This window comes from Tachyglossus aculeatus, chromosome 22, assembly GCF_015852505.1.
Source record: "Tachyglossus aculeatus isolate mTacAcu1 chromosome 22, mTacAcu1.pri, whole genome shotgun sequence".
NCBI lineage: Eukaryota > Metazoa > Chordata > Mammalia > Monotremata > Tachyglossidae > Tachyglossus > Tachyglossus aculeatus.
In genome coordinates, this window is record NC_052087.1 from 9,336,916 (window position 1) to 9,351,590 (window position 14,675).

General features: G+C 42.9%; 1 protein-coding gene across 1 annotated transcript in view; it reads left to right on the forward strand.

Annotated features, from left to right (window-relative positions):
• The window catches only part of SPON1 (spondin 1), a 373,683-nt gene that overhangs the window by 287,550 nt on the left and 71,458 nt on the right, over positions 1-14,675 (forward strand). Inside the window, exon 7 of the mRNA XM_038765001.1 lies at positions 9,086-9,150. Coding sequence (XP_038620929.1) covers positions 9,086-9,150 — 65 coding nt within the window. The remainder of the gene's footprint in view (positions 1-9,085; positions 9,151-14,675) is intronic.

Genomic DNA, 14,675 nt, shown 5'->3' on the forward strand with positions numbered 1-14,675 from the left:
TCTTTGACTCAGTTTTCTCACCTGTTAAATGGGGATTCAATTCCTGTTCTCCCTCCTACGTACACTGCGAGTCCCATATGGGATGGGGACCATGCCCAACCTGATTATCTTGAATCTGTACCAGCGATTAGCACAGTTCTGGACAAAGAGTAAGCGCTTAAATACAACAGTGTGATGATTGAGAAGCAATGTGGTTTAGTGGATAGAGCAAGAGCCTAGGAGTCGTTCTAAGCTGGACCTGGGTTCTAATCCCGGATCCACCACTCGACTTCTGTGCGACCTTGGGCAAGTCGCTTAACTTCCTTATGCCTCAGTTCCCTCATCTGTAAAATGGGGATTTTAAGACTGTGAGCCTCACGTGGGACATGGACTGCGTCCAACCTGATTAGCTTGTATCTACCACAGTGTTTAGTCCAGAGCCTGGCACATAGTAAGCACTTAACACCATAAAAAATTCCAAAACAAAACAAAACAAAAAAACAGACCAGCTTGAGGTGTGGCTATCAGAAGAGGCTCTGGAAAGATCTGGATACCAAGAGGCAGATTCAAAAGCAGCAGCAGGCCCTTTAAACAGCAAATTTATTAATGCAGCAAAGACCCCGCTGATCTTTATGTCACATAAGAAGGCAGGAAGTGTCAAATTGGCCATTACTCTTTTGAACTTCAGCTATTCAGACAGTTAGAGGGATCTCACCAAGAGTGATATCTTTGATCATGAAGAACAGTTAGATACAATAATAGGGCTAGCATGGTGTTGGATAAAAGGAAGGCACCAGATTCAAGGCTCAGTTAATAATTATAGTATTTGATGAGCACTTACTCTGTGTCAAGTAGTGTTCTAAGTGTGGGGGTGTACACAAGGTAATCATTCTGGATACAGTCCCTGTCCTACATGGGGGCTCAGAGTCTAAGTAGGAGTAACAGGCTTTGAATCTCCATTTTACAGATGAAGGAACTGAGACATGGAGAATTTAAGTGACTTGCTCAAGGTTGCACACCAGAAAAGTAGTGGAACCGGCATTCTATCCCAGGCCATCTGACTCCCAAGCTCTTGCTCTTTCCACTAGGGCATGATGTTCAGTGGCTATTAGAAGTAAAATAACTTTGCTTGCTGTGGAGCCAATAAGCCCACAGTATGAACATACTTTCTCCTTAAGGAAGAATGGTATAGTAGAAAGAGTCCACCTCTGGCAGTCAGAAGAAGAGACTTCTAGTCCCAGGTCTGCTTTTTCCACGTTATGTGACTTTGGACAAATCCTGTAAGCCTCTTCATGTGGTAGGAGTAGTAATAGTATTAAATAAATGCAAGAAACAGTGTGGTCTAGTGGAAAAAGCATGGGCCTGAGACTCAGAGGAACTGGATTCTAATTCCGGCTCCGCCACTTGTCTGCTGTGTGACCCTGGGCAAGTCATTTCACTTCTCTGTGCCTCACTTACCTCAACTGTAAAATGGGGATTAAGACTGTGAGCTCCATGTGGGACATGGACTGTGTCCAATCCATTTTTCTTGTATCTATTCCAGTACCAGTGCCTGGCACTTAGTATGCACTTTAAAATACCATAAAAAGGGTTTACTCTGTGCAGAGCACTGTGCTCAGAGCTGGGAGAGAACACACATGCGAGAATTAGACATGGACCCTGAACCTCAGCAGACTCACAAGCTAACATTCATGCCTCAGTTTCCCCATCCTCAAATTGAGGATAACATCTGTCTTTCCCTACTTCACAGAGAGTCATTTACTCGTATTTATTGAGCACTTACTGTATACAGAGCACTGTACTAAGCGCTTGGAAACTACTGTTTGGCAACAGATAGAGACAATCCCTACTGTTGGGAGGACAAAAAATGAACTAAGCAAACTGAAAGTATTGTAGAGATAAAACGCCGTATGAAAGTAAGATATTAATAGGCCTCATCACAGAATAGTTCTTACTGGAAACAGCCTAAGAAAATCAGTGATGACTTGAGGCATTAAAATTTGCATTTCTATAGTCCTGGCCATGGAGCAGGCTTGTCTATTCGATAGAGATCATGACGTGATGATGATGAGTGGATGAATGAGATGGAGAGAGTATGAGACAGACTGCATAAGAGGTTGCTAAAGATTGTTGGCCAGAGCTAAGGTTTTCCTAGACATTCATGGAATCCTGTGTGTCAGGATCTTATTATTTTACATTATTGTAAGTACCACTGTTGGATTGACTATTCATATTATAGACAAAGTTTTAACCCAATGCTGCTTAACTCCTTTGCAAATTCATCCGCCTGCCAAAACATATTGATGAAACACCAACATTCCTAATTTTCCAGGAATGCTTAATAATTAGTAATTGTAGAATGCATTCAGTGATTATTAGGTGTCAAGCACTGTTCTAAGCTCTAGGGTAAATAAAAACCTAATCAGGTCAGACATGGTCCTTGTCCCACAAGGGTCTCACAGTCTAAGTAGGAGGGAAAACAGGTATTGAATCCCCATTTCACAGTTGAGAAAACTGAGGCCCAGAGAAGGTATTTGCCCAGGGTCACAAAGCAAGCAATTGGCAGATAGAGAATAGAACCCAGGTCCTCTGAATCCCTGGCCCAAATTCATTCCCTTAGGCCATGCTGCTTCCCTAGAATCTGTTTATTTCAAGGTGGCATGGAATCACTGCCTCGAAATATCCTGGGAAATTCACTGGATTTCTTGAAAGCTCTAGTAAATTCATGCATTTAGTTGTATTTATTGAGCACTTACTGTGTGCAGACCACTTTACTAAGCACTTGGGGCAGTACCATAAACAGTCACATTCCCTGCTAGCATTCAAGCTAGTATTCAGTTCTGACCCACTACGCATCATCTCTTGTAGAAGCCGCATGGCCTGATGGACAGAGCACAAGCCTCAGAGTCGGAAGAACTAGGTTCTAATTCCAGCTCTGCTACACATCTGCTGTGTGACCTTGGACAAGTCACTTCACTTCTGTGTACCTCAGTTACCTCATCTGTAAAGTGGGGGTAAGAGTGTGAGCCCCATATGGGACAGGAACTGTATCCTTCCTGATTAACTTGTATCAATCCCAACATATAGAACAGTGCTGGCACATAATAAGCCCTTAACAAGTACCGTAATAATAATTATTATTATCGCCTATAAATTCATGCCAGGATTTAGGGGAATGGCAGACAGCAGAGCCAGAAACTACTCTGCAGAACTGCTTTTGAGTTATGGGAGTAGGAGGCAGGGCCAGACACTGGGTCAGAGTTCTCCTTGGGTTTTAAATTGATGTGATGCTGTTTACAACTAGTGTTTTAAATCCTTCTGTCTCCTCAACTACCATGGTGATCTCTAGGTGTGCTGTCCTTCAGAGTTTGGCTGCTTGTGACCCTTGAATATGGCAGCCCTTCTCTCAGAAGCTGTTCTTATAGCACAGAAACTGAATCATCCATGCAAAAAGGTGCCACACTCTGCTTCACTTTAATTGAATGGTCATAATCACCCTCAATATCAAGGATGGAACTGTTAGACCTGAGCTTTCTATTCCTTGGAATAATTGAAGAGAGTGCAGTTTTCTGGGGCTTTTGTTAAATCAGAGAAATGCACCAGACTTAGGATGGGTGAAGCCCACTGACCTTTGGGAAAGGAGACTGGTGCAGTTGAATAAACAGACTAGAATACCCCAAAGATGGGGAATGCACTTTCCTTGTCAATCGATTGACCGATCAATCAATTGTATTTCTTGAGCACTTACTGTGTGCAGAGCACATGGGAGAGTACAATACAACAATATAACAGAGTTGGTAGACACGTTTCCTGTCCAAAAGGACCTTACAGTCTAGAGGACTCTATTAAGCTTGGTAGATTATGATATAACAAAGTTGGTCGACATATTGCCTGCCCACAAGGAGCTTACAGTCTAGCAAGGAGACAGATTATTAATAAGAATGAATAAATTGTGGATACAGCCAATGCCCACCATGTGAACAGAGATAGATATTAACATAGATAAATACATTATGAATATGTACATCATCCACCACATGAATGGCAAGGTGACTGGTGGAGTGATTTTACCTCTTTCTATACCTCCTTCTTAGCTCTCACCTGCAAAATGTTGGCCATCGAGGGCCCTTTGGTGAAGAGAGTGAAAGCAGTGAGAGTTGGGTAAAAGAAAAAATAGCCTGGATGTTGGAGGATGGAAGAAGTGGGAGATGAAGTGACTAAGGAAAGAGAAACAGCGGGGCCTACTGGATAGAGCATGGGCCTAGGAGTCGTAAGGACCTGGGTTCTAGTCTCAGCTCTGCCACTTGTCAGCTGGGTGACCTTGGGCAGGTAGGTCACTTGACTTCTGTGCCTGTTAAATCCTCATTTTACAGATGAGGATTCCCCTTTAAGGGTTGCACCTGGAGAATTTTCAGTACTCCACCAGTCTCCACTATTCATTCATTCACTCATCCAATCATATTTATTGAGCACTTACTGTGTGCAGAGCACTGTACTAAGCACTTGGAAAGTCCAAACTGGCAACATATAGAGATGGTCCCTACCCAACAAGTCCCTACCCAACAACGGGCTCACAGTCTAGAAGAGAGAGCCAAAGAGAGGCATATCCATTCCATTCCTAGCTTGGCCAGTGGCTAGCGAGTGGAAGGCATTCTGCTATAAACTCACCTGGGCTGGGCGGCATGGCAGAGGGTTGAGGGAAGAGACTCAAGTTTACTGCATGGAAAGAGGAAATGGTAAACCACTTCCATAATTTTACCAAGACAACTCTATGGATACAATACCAGAACGACTGTAGATGGAGGTGGGGCGTTCTGAGAGAGATGTGTCCATGGCATCGCTATGGATGGGAGATGACTCAACGGCATAAGACAAGATAAAATGGGAACTGAGACTGTGAACCCCATGTGGAATAGGGACTGTGTCCAACCTGATTTGCTTGCATCTACCTCAGTGCTTAGTACAGTGCCTGGCACATAGTAAGTGCTTAACAAATACTACAGTTATATTATTATTAGATGTTTACAAAGTCACAGAAGGAAGATGATTTATTTCCACTGCATTTCCACACAACACACACACACACACACACACATAATTACCAAGTGCTAAAAAAAGGGATTCCTTTGCCCTTCTTACAACATCCGCTGATTTAAACTTCCAATTTCCAGTGACATTTGACAAAATATTGTATGTTGACACTGATTTCATGTAGCAGGAGGTTGTAAACTCAGCCCTTGCACCGGCTCTGAGCTTTCTCTCACTGTGAAGAGATAAGTCAAATTCCTAAGAGAGGGGCCCTGGTTTCATCCCTCATAAGATTGAAAATGGTGGCCCAGGCACCATATGATGAGTGATGATATCATTCTTTTTTGAGTTTGAAGAATTAAGATTCTGTAGCCACCCTCATCCAAAGTGAAGAGACCAGGATTCGACCATTTACTTCTGAACTTTGAGAATGCGCAACATTTTTCTGTGCCACCAACTTAAGGCAGAGAGATTGATTCTCCAGTCTGAAGAGCTGGGGCTGATTTTTTCAAGGCAGACATAGAGCATGTATGCTTCCACAGAACCAAGTTTTCCATCCTGTCAGATAAGCTTCCCATTATTTTTAAGTGAATAAATCTCTGTTAATAAGAAAGCTAAAGCAGCACCTGAGAAATTGGCCCAATTTCTCATTGAAATAAGATACTTTGGGTGGATTTCAAACTTTAAACAAGCAAATTAAATTCATTTTTCTAAAGTGTGTCTAAGATATGTCATCAAAACTACTGAAAACAAGCCCCATTCATGTTAAAACCTGCTATAGCCATAACTAGCCTTGGATTTTTTTTTCCTTTCTGAATGACCAAATGATAATCAATTCCAAATTCTCCCTGTGGTCAGAGTCCATCAAACATCTCTCAACAAAAGGTAATGACAAGATCATCAAAGCAGTAGCCGAGCAGCACTGTGCTTCTGATATTTTTGAAACTCTAAAAGGGTCTAAATCTGATATTTATTTTAAAAGCAGAGTCTGCACTAACACTAGCAGCAAAAGGAGCACATAAAAAAAGGTCTTTCCTACTGCTTGTCCATAAGCTCATCCTCTAGATTGTAAGCTCATGGTGGGCAGGGAACGTGTCTACCAACTGTTGTACTCTCCCAAGTCAGTGCTCTACACACAGTAAGCACTCAATAATACCACTGACGGATGAAGAAAAGGTCCTGTTGAAGATGGACACTTAAGAGTGAGAAGGTTCTACTTAAAGTATAAGGGGACCTAAGGATATAAAACCATGAAAAGGGCATTTCTGGTTAGTATCTGCCTCTGAGAATGCCCAAATGATACTTGGAGGAACCATGTCATTACTTCCCTATCAGATAGTCATCTTCCTGCTAAGGAATGGACCCTCCAACATCCCTTACTATACCTCATAGGATGATCAGTGGAGCTCTGGCTTCCCTTGACGAAAAAGTGGAGAAATGAGGGTACAAACCATTGGCCCTCATCTTGGATAGAAAAATGGGTTGAAGCAGGCACGGGGTCACCCAGATGTCCTCCTCAGACAGTAGATGTTGAGCCTTGTGCTGGAGGAAAAATGATATCTCTGCAGGAGATGTCAATTACCAGAACGTATTGTGTGGGGTTTTGACTTTAATTGGGAAGACTTTCCAGAGGAGGACAGCACCCTAGCAAGGGAGCTGTGAACTTCCAATCCTTTTAAACAATTTCCTCGAACAGAACCCTGTGGGAGGTGTAAAATGTCTGCCTATATGTGCCCTTAATAGATGTCTGTTCAGCAGAACCTTGTTAAAATCCTCTCCTGCTTTTGTTGGGGGTTTATTATGCCAACCGTAAGTATAAGTCCTGCTGATACAGGAGTTCTAGAGGTTTGCCAAAAATTGACTGATACTTTTTCATGTTTTGAGTCTGTTTTTAAACATAACCAAAACTGTGAGCCCCATGGAGGACAGGGACTGTGACCTACCTGATGACTTTGTATCTACCCCAGCACTTAGAACAGTGTTCAAGGCATACAGTACGTGCTTTATCATAATTACTATTATTATAACCCTCATAGGTGACTGGAGTGGTCACCCTTCCCCCTTTTGTTTGTTACTGATATGTTTATTCATTTAATTACTAAATCAATGATATTTATTGAGCAGTTACTTCATGCTGAGCATTGCACTAAGTGCTTATATACATATTTGTGTTTTATTTATTTATACTGATGTCTGTCTCCCCTTCTAGATGGTAAGCTCATTGTGCGAATGAGAAGCAGCGTGGCTCAGTGGAAGGAGCATGGATTTTGGAATCAGAGGTCATGAGTTCAAATTCTGGCTCTGCCATTTGTCAGCTGTGTGACTTTGGGGAAGTCACTTAACTTCTCTGTGCGTCAGTTACCTCATCTGTAAAAAGGGGATTAAGACTGTGAGCCCCCTGTCAGACAACCTGATCACCTTGTAACTTCCCCAGTGCTTAGCACAGTGCTTTGCACATAGTAAGCACTTAATAAATGCCATTATTGTATTGTATTGTGCGCAGAGAATGTGTCTAGCAACTCTGTCATATTTTACCCTCCCAAGCACCAAATACAGTGCTCTGCACACAATAACTGTTCAGTAAATGTGACTGATTAATTGAATGAGTACTAAATGCTAGGAAAAGTACTAAAAACTTGGGAGAGAACAATACAATAGAGCTGGGTAACCCATGAGGTCTTCTTTTACATGAATCCATTCTCTAAATCCTAACAACTGTGTGTATTCATGTATTTCCCCCTCTTTCAAATCGGGGCAGGACAAATGTCTCAAACAATAATCTTTTGCATGCTCCCCTAGTAAGAATAATAATAATGATGGCATTTATTAAGCACTTACTATGTGCAAAGCACTGTTCTAAGCACTGGGGAGCTTACAAGGTGATCAGGTTGTCCCATGAGGAGCTCACAGTCTTAATCCCCATTTTACAGATGAGGTAACATGAGGTAACTGAGGCCCAGAGAAGTTAAGTGACTTGCCCAAAGTCACACTGCTGACAGTTGGCGGAGCCGGGATTTGAACCCCTGACCTCTGACTCCAAAGCCCGGGCTGTTCCCACTGAGCCACGCTGCTTCCCCGCAACGAAGAGATCTACACTCAATGAGCTCAGAAAGCATAGTTGAGAAGCCTCACTGCCTAGTGGATAAAGCACGGCCCTGGGAGCCAGTAGGACCTGCGTTCTAATCTGACTTCCACCACTTTTCTGCTGTGTGACTTTAGGCAAGCAAGTCACTTCAATTCTCTGAGCCTCAGATATCTCATCTGTAAAAATGGGATTAAGATTGTGAACCCCATGTAGGACATAGATTGTGTCCAACCTGATTAACAATAATAATAATAATAATGATGGCATTTGTTAAGCTCTTACTATGTGCAAAGCACTGTTCTAAGCGCTAGGGAGGATACACGGTGATCAGGTTGTCCCACGTGGGGCTCACAGTCTTAATCCCCTTTTTACAAATGAGGTAACTGTGGCACAGAGAAGTGAAGTGACTTGCCCAAAGTCATACAGCTGACAAGTGGCAGAGCTGGGATTTGAACCCATGACCTCTGACTCCCAAGCCCATGCTCTTTCCACTGAGCCACGCTTCTTGTATCTACCCCAGCACTTAGTACTGTGCCTGGCACATAGTAAGCATTCATCAAATACCATAAAAACTAAGCACCTGGGTTCTAATCCCAGCTCTGCCGCTTGTCTGCTGGGTGACCTTGGGCAAGTCACTTCACTTCTCAGTGCCTCAGTTACCTCATCTGTAAAATGGGGATTAAGACAGCCCCATGCGGGTCATGGATTGTGCCTACCCTGATTAGCTTGTATATACCTCAGCACTCAGTTCACTGTCTGGCACACAATAAGTGCTTTAACAAATACCAAAAAAAAAAAGAAGATGCTGATACTGGCTGTCCCCAGGGGTTGTTTTTTTCCACTTTTGTGCAGGCCCAACAGGTGAAGTTTCTGCTGTAATTTCTGGTAGTATCAGAGATGTAATTATCATCCCACCTGTCTGGATGTTACATAAAAGTATTACTGTGCTGCCTCCTGGGCTTCAGTGATATGGTTCTGTTTCTTTTTTTTCAGAGTGACGAAGTTCTGACCGTCATTAAAGCGAAAGCGCAGTGGCCGGCTTGGCAGCCTCTCAACGTGTAAGTAGGGAAGGGATGGGGTCTCCTCCATGTTTTCCCATTGGTTGTCAGTTGGTGAACTGGGCCACACAGAGGAAAGGCCATATGCCCCTACAGCATCGCAATGGCCTGTGCCCTCAGTGGTGTGGTATGTGAAGCAGTGTGCCCTAATGGTTAGAGCAAGGGCCTCGGAGTCAGGACGACCTGCCTTCTAATCCCGACTGCACCACATGTCTGCTGCATGACCTTGAGGAAGTCACTTCACTTCTCTATGCCTCAGTTAACATTAAAATGGAGATGAAGAGTGTGAGCCCCATGTGGGACAGGGACTGTGTCCAACCCAATTACCTTGTAACTACCCCAGCACTTAGTACAGTGCCTGGCACATGGTAAGTGCTTAACTACAATTATTATTATTATTATTATTATTATTATTATTATTATTATTATTATTATTATTATTATTATTATTTTACCTCCCAAGGGAATTTGCAGCATTCAGGTCATCAAGCATGCCTTAAATGGGACCGCTTCCTTCTCAGAGTGGTTTTGGTCTGACATTCAGGTCTTAATGTGACTTCCTTTTTGAAGTGGTTTTGGTGTGTTCATGACAAGCAACAGGAAATACCCCTTTACCTAATGAAAGGCAAATGTGTGGAATGCATTTTGAAAGAAAGTGGTTCAGGGTAAAACTAGCAAAAGGTCCAAGAGACGTGCCAATGAATTCATGGCTGAGTGGTCTATTCCAGGACAGTAGACACTCATGCACAATTAGTCAATCAATCAATTATTTGATGGCATTTGAGCACTTACTCTGTACAGAGTAAGTACTATCTGCAGAGACCTGTACTAAGTGCTTGGGAGAGTACCATGTAATAGCTTCTGTGATGAGAAGCATGTGGCTTAATGTAAGTAGCATGGAATCTGGAGTCAGGGAATCCAGGTTTTAGTTCCCACTCCACCACGTGCCCCCTCTGTGACATCAGGCAAATCATGTAGTTTTCTGAGTCTCGGTTTCCTCATCAGTAAAATGGGGATAAAATAGCTTGTTCTCCCTCCCTTTTAGACTGTGTTATAGGGACTATATCCATTTCTACCATAATGTTAAGTTTGTATTCTTATGGTTAGATATTTGTTAAGCACTCACTATGTGTGAAGTATTATTCTAAGCACTGTGCTAGATACAAGGTCACCCAGTTAGCCAAAGTCCCTCCCCACATAGGGAGCACAGTCTAAGTAGGAGGTAGTAACTGAGGTAGAGTAGAAAAATGATTTACCCAAGATCACAAAGCAGGCAACTGGTAAAATAGAACCCAGATCTTCTGACTCCTAGGCCAATGCTCTTTCCACAAGGCAACATTGCTCCTCATAATAACCACTGAATAAATACCATCATTATTCTAACAGATCCCTGGGAGGATGTAGATGGGGAAGCTAAGGGGTGTTATCTGAACCATTCCTTACCATGAAGATGGCTGTTAGGAGAGCAATCAATCAATTAATCAGTGATATTTATTGAGCATTTAGTTTGTGCTCAGGACTGTACTGAGTGCTTGGGAGAGTTCAACACAATTGTTAGACATGATCCCTGCCCTCAAGGAGCTAACAGTCTAGAAGGCAATCACTTGTCAGCTGTGTGACTTTGGACTAGTCACCTAACTTCTCTGCCCTTCAGTTACCTCATCTGTAAAATGGGGATTAAGACTGTGAGCCCCACATGGGATTAGACTGTGAGCTCCACGTGGGACAACCTGATTACCTTGTATCTCCCCCAGTGCTTAGGACAGTGCTTGGCACATAGTAAGCACTTAAATGCCATCATTATTATTACATGGCTCCTCCATTATCCTGATATCACTATCAGAAGTAAAACGTTGGCCTGGATCATTCCAACTCAGTGTCACATTGCTTAGGTGCTTTCATTACTACGGCTTTCAGTCTTGAAAAAAGTGAGTTGTTTTGGTGCATTGTTACACCAGTTATAATTGTGGACAGAGTCCATGTCCCAGATGGGGCTCACAGACTTAACCCCCTTTCACAGATGAGGTAAATGAGACCTAGAGAAGTGAAGTGACTTCCCCAAGTGTCAGAGCAGGGTTTAGAACCAAGGGCCTTGAGAGTTCCAGGTGTGTGATCTACCCACTAGGCCACAGAGCTTCTCAGTTCTAGAAAGAGAATCGAAAATCCACTCTCTGCAACTGTAGCATTATCAGTCTGTCAATCATGTTCCAGGAAGCAAATGATGTTACAGGGCAGTAGCCAAGGATTCCAACTAAGGAGGTTCTGGAATCCAGCAAGGTCTCTTGGCACTTACTATGTGCCAAGCACTGTTCTAAGCTTAGGGGTAGATACAAGACAAGCAAGTCCCACTTGGGCTCACAGTCACAGTCTGAGAGGGAGAAAGAATATTAAATCCCCATTTTGCAGATGAGGGAACTGAGACACAGAGAAGTTAAGTAACTTGACCAAGGTCACACAACAGGTATGGGATGGAGCAGGGATTAGAACCCAGGTCCTCTGATTCCAATGTCTGTGCTCTTTCTACTTGGCCATGCTGCTCCCTTACCAGGTATTCGCTCTTAATAATAATAATAATAATAATAATAATAATAATAATAATGGCATTTATTAAGTGCTTACTATGTGCAAAGCACTGTTCTAAGCGCATGGGAGTTTACAAAGTGATCAAGTTGTCCCACATGGGGCTCACAGTCTTCATTCCCATTTTACAGGTGATGTAACTGAGGCCCAGAGAAGCTGTGACTTGCCCAAAGTCACACAGCTGACAAGTGGCAGAGTTGGGATTTGAACCCATGACCTCTTGACTCCAAAGCCCGGGCTCTTTCCACTGAGCCACGCTGCTTCTCTTTACAAAGATATTTTTGATCACTGGTTTCCCTCACCATGAGACCATGGGTTCCACATACGAGTAGCAGTAGCAATGCTATCTATCATGAGCCCACTGGATGCCATGCTTTCTACAAACCTAAGTAACGTCTTCCCTGCCCACAGTGAGTTAACACGCTAAAAGGGGAGTTGGAAATAAAAGTATGTGCAGAATGAATTGCTTTCCAAAGGGAAGCTAATTTACATGGAATAGATGAAAGGGCCAGAAGAAGCATGGAAAAAAAATATGTATTTTGTTGTTGAAGGGGTTGGGAAGAAATCTTGTGTTTATGGTTCAACCTTAAATTGCTGTGGTCAGGCCCAATATGAAAACTCCAGTTCATTCATTCAATCATATTTATTGAGCGCTTACTATGTGCAGAGCTCTGTACTAAACGCTTGGAAAGTACAACTTGGTAACATATAGAGATGGTCCCTACCCAATAGTGGGCTCACAGTTATAATGCAGGAAAGGTGATTCCAAAACAGCAGACCTAAAAGAAGTCTGTGAAAAACCAAGAAGAAATTAAAGAAAGAGTATGTGTCTAACAACCCTGTCTTCTTGTACTTTCGCAAGCTCTTAGTAAAATGCTCTGCACACAGTAAGTATGTAAGTGCTCAGTAAATACGATTGGTTGATGTACCCTGTTCAATCTTTAGGGTTAATTTTCCCTGGACTGTATTACTATGTGCCAAGTGCTATACTAAACACAGGGGTAGATACAAGATCATCAGCTTGGATGGAATCCCTGTCTCCCTAGGGGCTCTCAGTTTAAATAGGAGGAAAACTGGCATTGAATCCCCATTTTACACATAGGGAACCTGAGACACAGATAAGTTAAGTGGCTTTCCCAAGGAAAGTCAGCAGTCACCATTCCCAGCAGGCAGGTGGCAGAACCGGGATTGGAACCCTGGTCCACTGACTCCCAGGCTTGTCCTTTTTCTGCTCAGCCACGCTGCTTCCCATTATATATAAAAAAAAAAATTGTTCAACATCCATCTGGCAGTAACCCCATCATCCCTCAAAGGAGTTGGTGTTTCATCCAAAAGTAATTCTTTATCAAAAGGAAGCTGTCTGGTGCATTCAGAGATCATTGTTCAGTGCTTTGGAGTCTCTAGCCATGTTTACTCTAGATCCTCCTTTTACCCAGCAGCACAAAATGAAATTGACAATTAACTCCTCTTTGTGTGTGTTCCTTTTTCTAGTGTCACCTTTTCTAGCACTCTGACCCTTGCCTAGAGTAGCCCAATACTCACTGCACAAGCTTTCCACAGGCAGAACTGGATGAACAATAAAACAGACTCATTTGGATTTTTGTTCTAGTTTTCTGGAGGGCAGTGATCACGGCTGTAGTTTTTTGTTGTTGTTGTTCATTTTTTATGGTATTTATTAAGTTCTTACTATATGCCAGACACTGTTCTAAGCACTGAGGTAGATTCAAGCTAATCAGGTTGGACCCAGTCCATGTCCCAGATGGGGCTCACAGACTTAACCCTCTTTCACAGATGAGGTAAATGAGACCTAGAGAAGTGAAGTGACTTCCCCAAGTGTCAGAGCAGGGATTAGAACCCAGGGCCTTGAGAGTTCCAGGTCTGTGATCTACCCACTAGGCCACACAGCTTCTCAGTTCTCTGCAACTGTAGCATTATCAGTCTGTCAATCACATTCCAGGGAGCAAATGATGTTACAGGGCAGTAGCCAAAGATTCCAACTAAGGAGGTTCTGGAATCCAGCAAGGTCTCCGGCATAGAAAAACAAGGCTCACTGCCGCCCAGATTCCTTAGGAGGGTCATTGCAGAGAATGTACAACAGTCATTGTGTGGTGTGCCAGAACAGTGATCACACACTTGAAGAAGACAGAACCAACATTTTGAAGACATCATTCTCTAGATGGTGTAGGACACTGCTATATTTATTACTTTCAGTCACAACCATATGCTCCACTAATATCCCATTATCAGTGTCAGTACTATTTATTAAGTGCTTACTCTGTGAAGTGCAATGAACCAAGTGCTTGGTAGAGTACAATAGTAGACCCTAACTCTGCCCTAAAGGAGTTTACAGCCTAACAAGGGAGACAGGCAATGAAATAATTTAGAGGTGGGAGAAGCAACAGGGTAATAATGATTAACAATAATAATTATGGCACTTCTTAAGCACTTACTATATGCCGAGCACTCTTCTAAGCGCCAGGGTAGATACAAGTTAATCAGGTTGGACACAATCCATGTCCCACATGGGGTTCACAGTCTTAATCCCATTTTACAGATGAGGCAACTTTATCCACTCTCTTCTATCCACTAAGACGCACTCTTTCTCAGCAGGGTATAAAGATATGTGCACAAGAGGTGGATGGAGAGTGAGGGATATTTGAGTGTTTAGTGAGAAGCAGCATGGCCTAGTGGAAAGAGCGTGTGCCAGGAAGTCAGAGGATCTGAGGTTCTAGTCTGTGTGACCTTGAGCAAATCACTTAACTTCTCTGTGCCTCAGTTTCCTCTTCTGTAAAATGGGCAGTAGATACTTAACTTCCTTTTGCCTCAGTTTCCTCATATGTACAATGGGGATTAAATCATACTCCTTCCTACCTAGACTGAGAGCCCCATGCCAGACAGGGATTGTGTCCAACCTGATAACCCTGTAGCTAGCCCAGTGCCTAGAA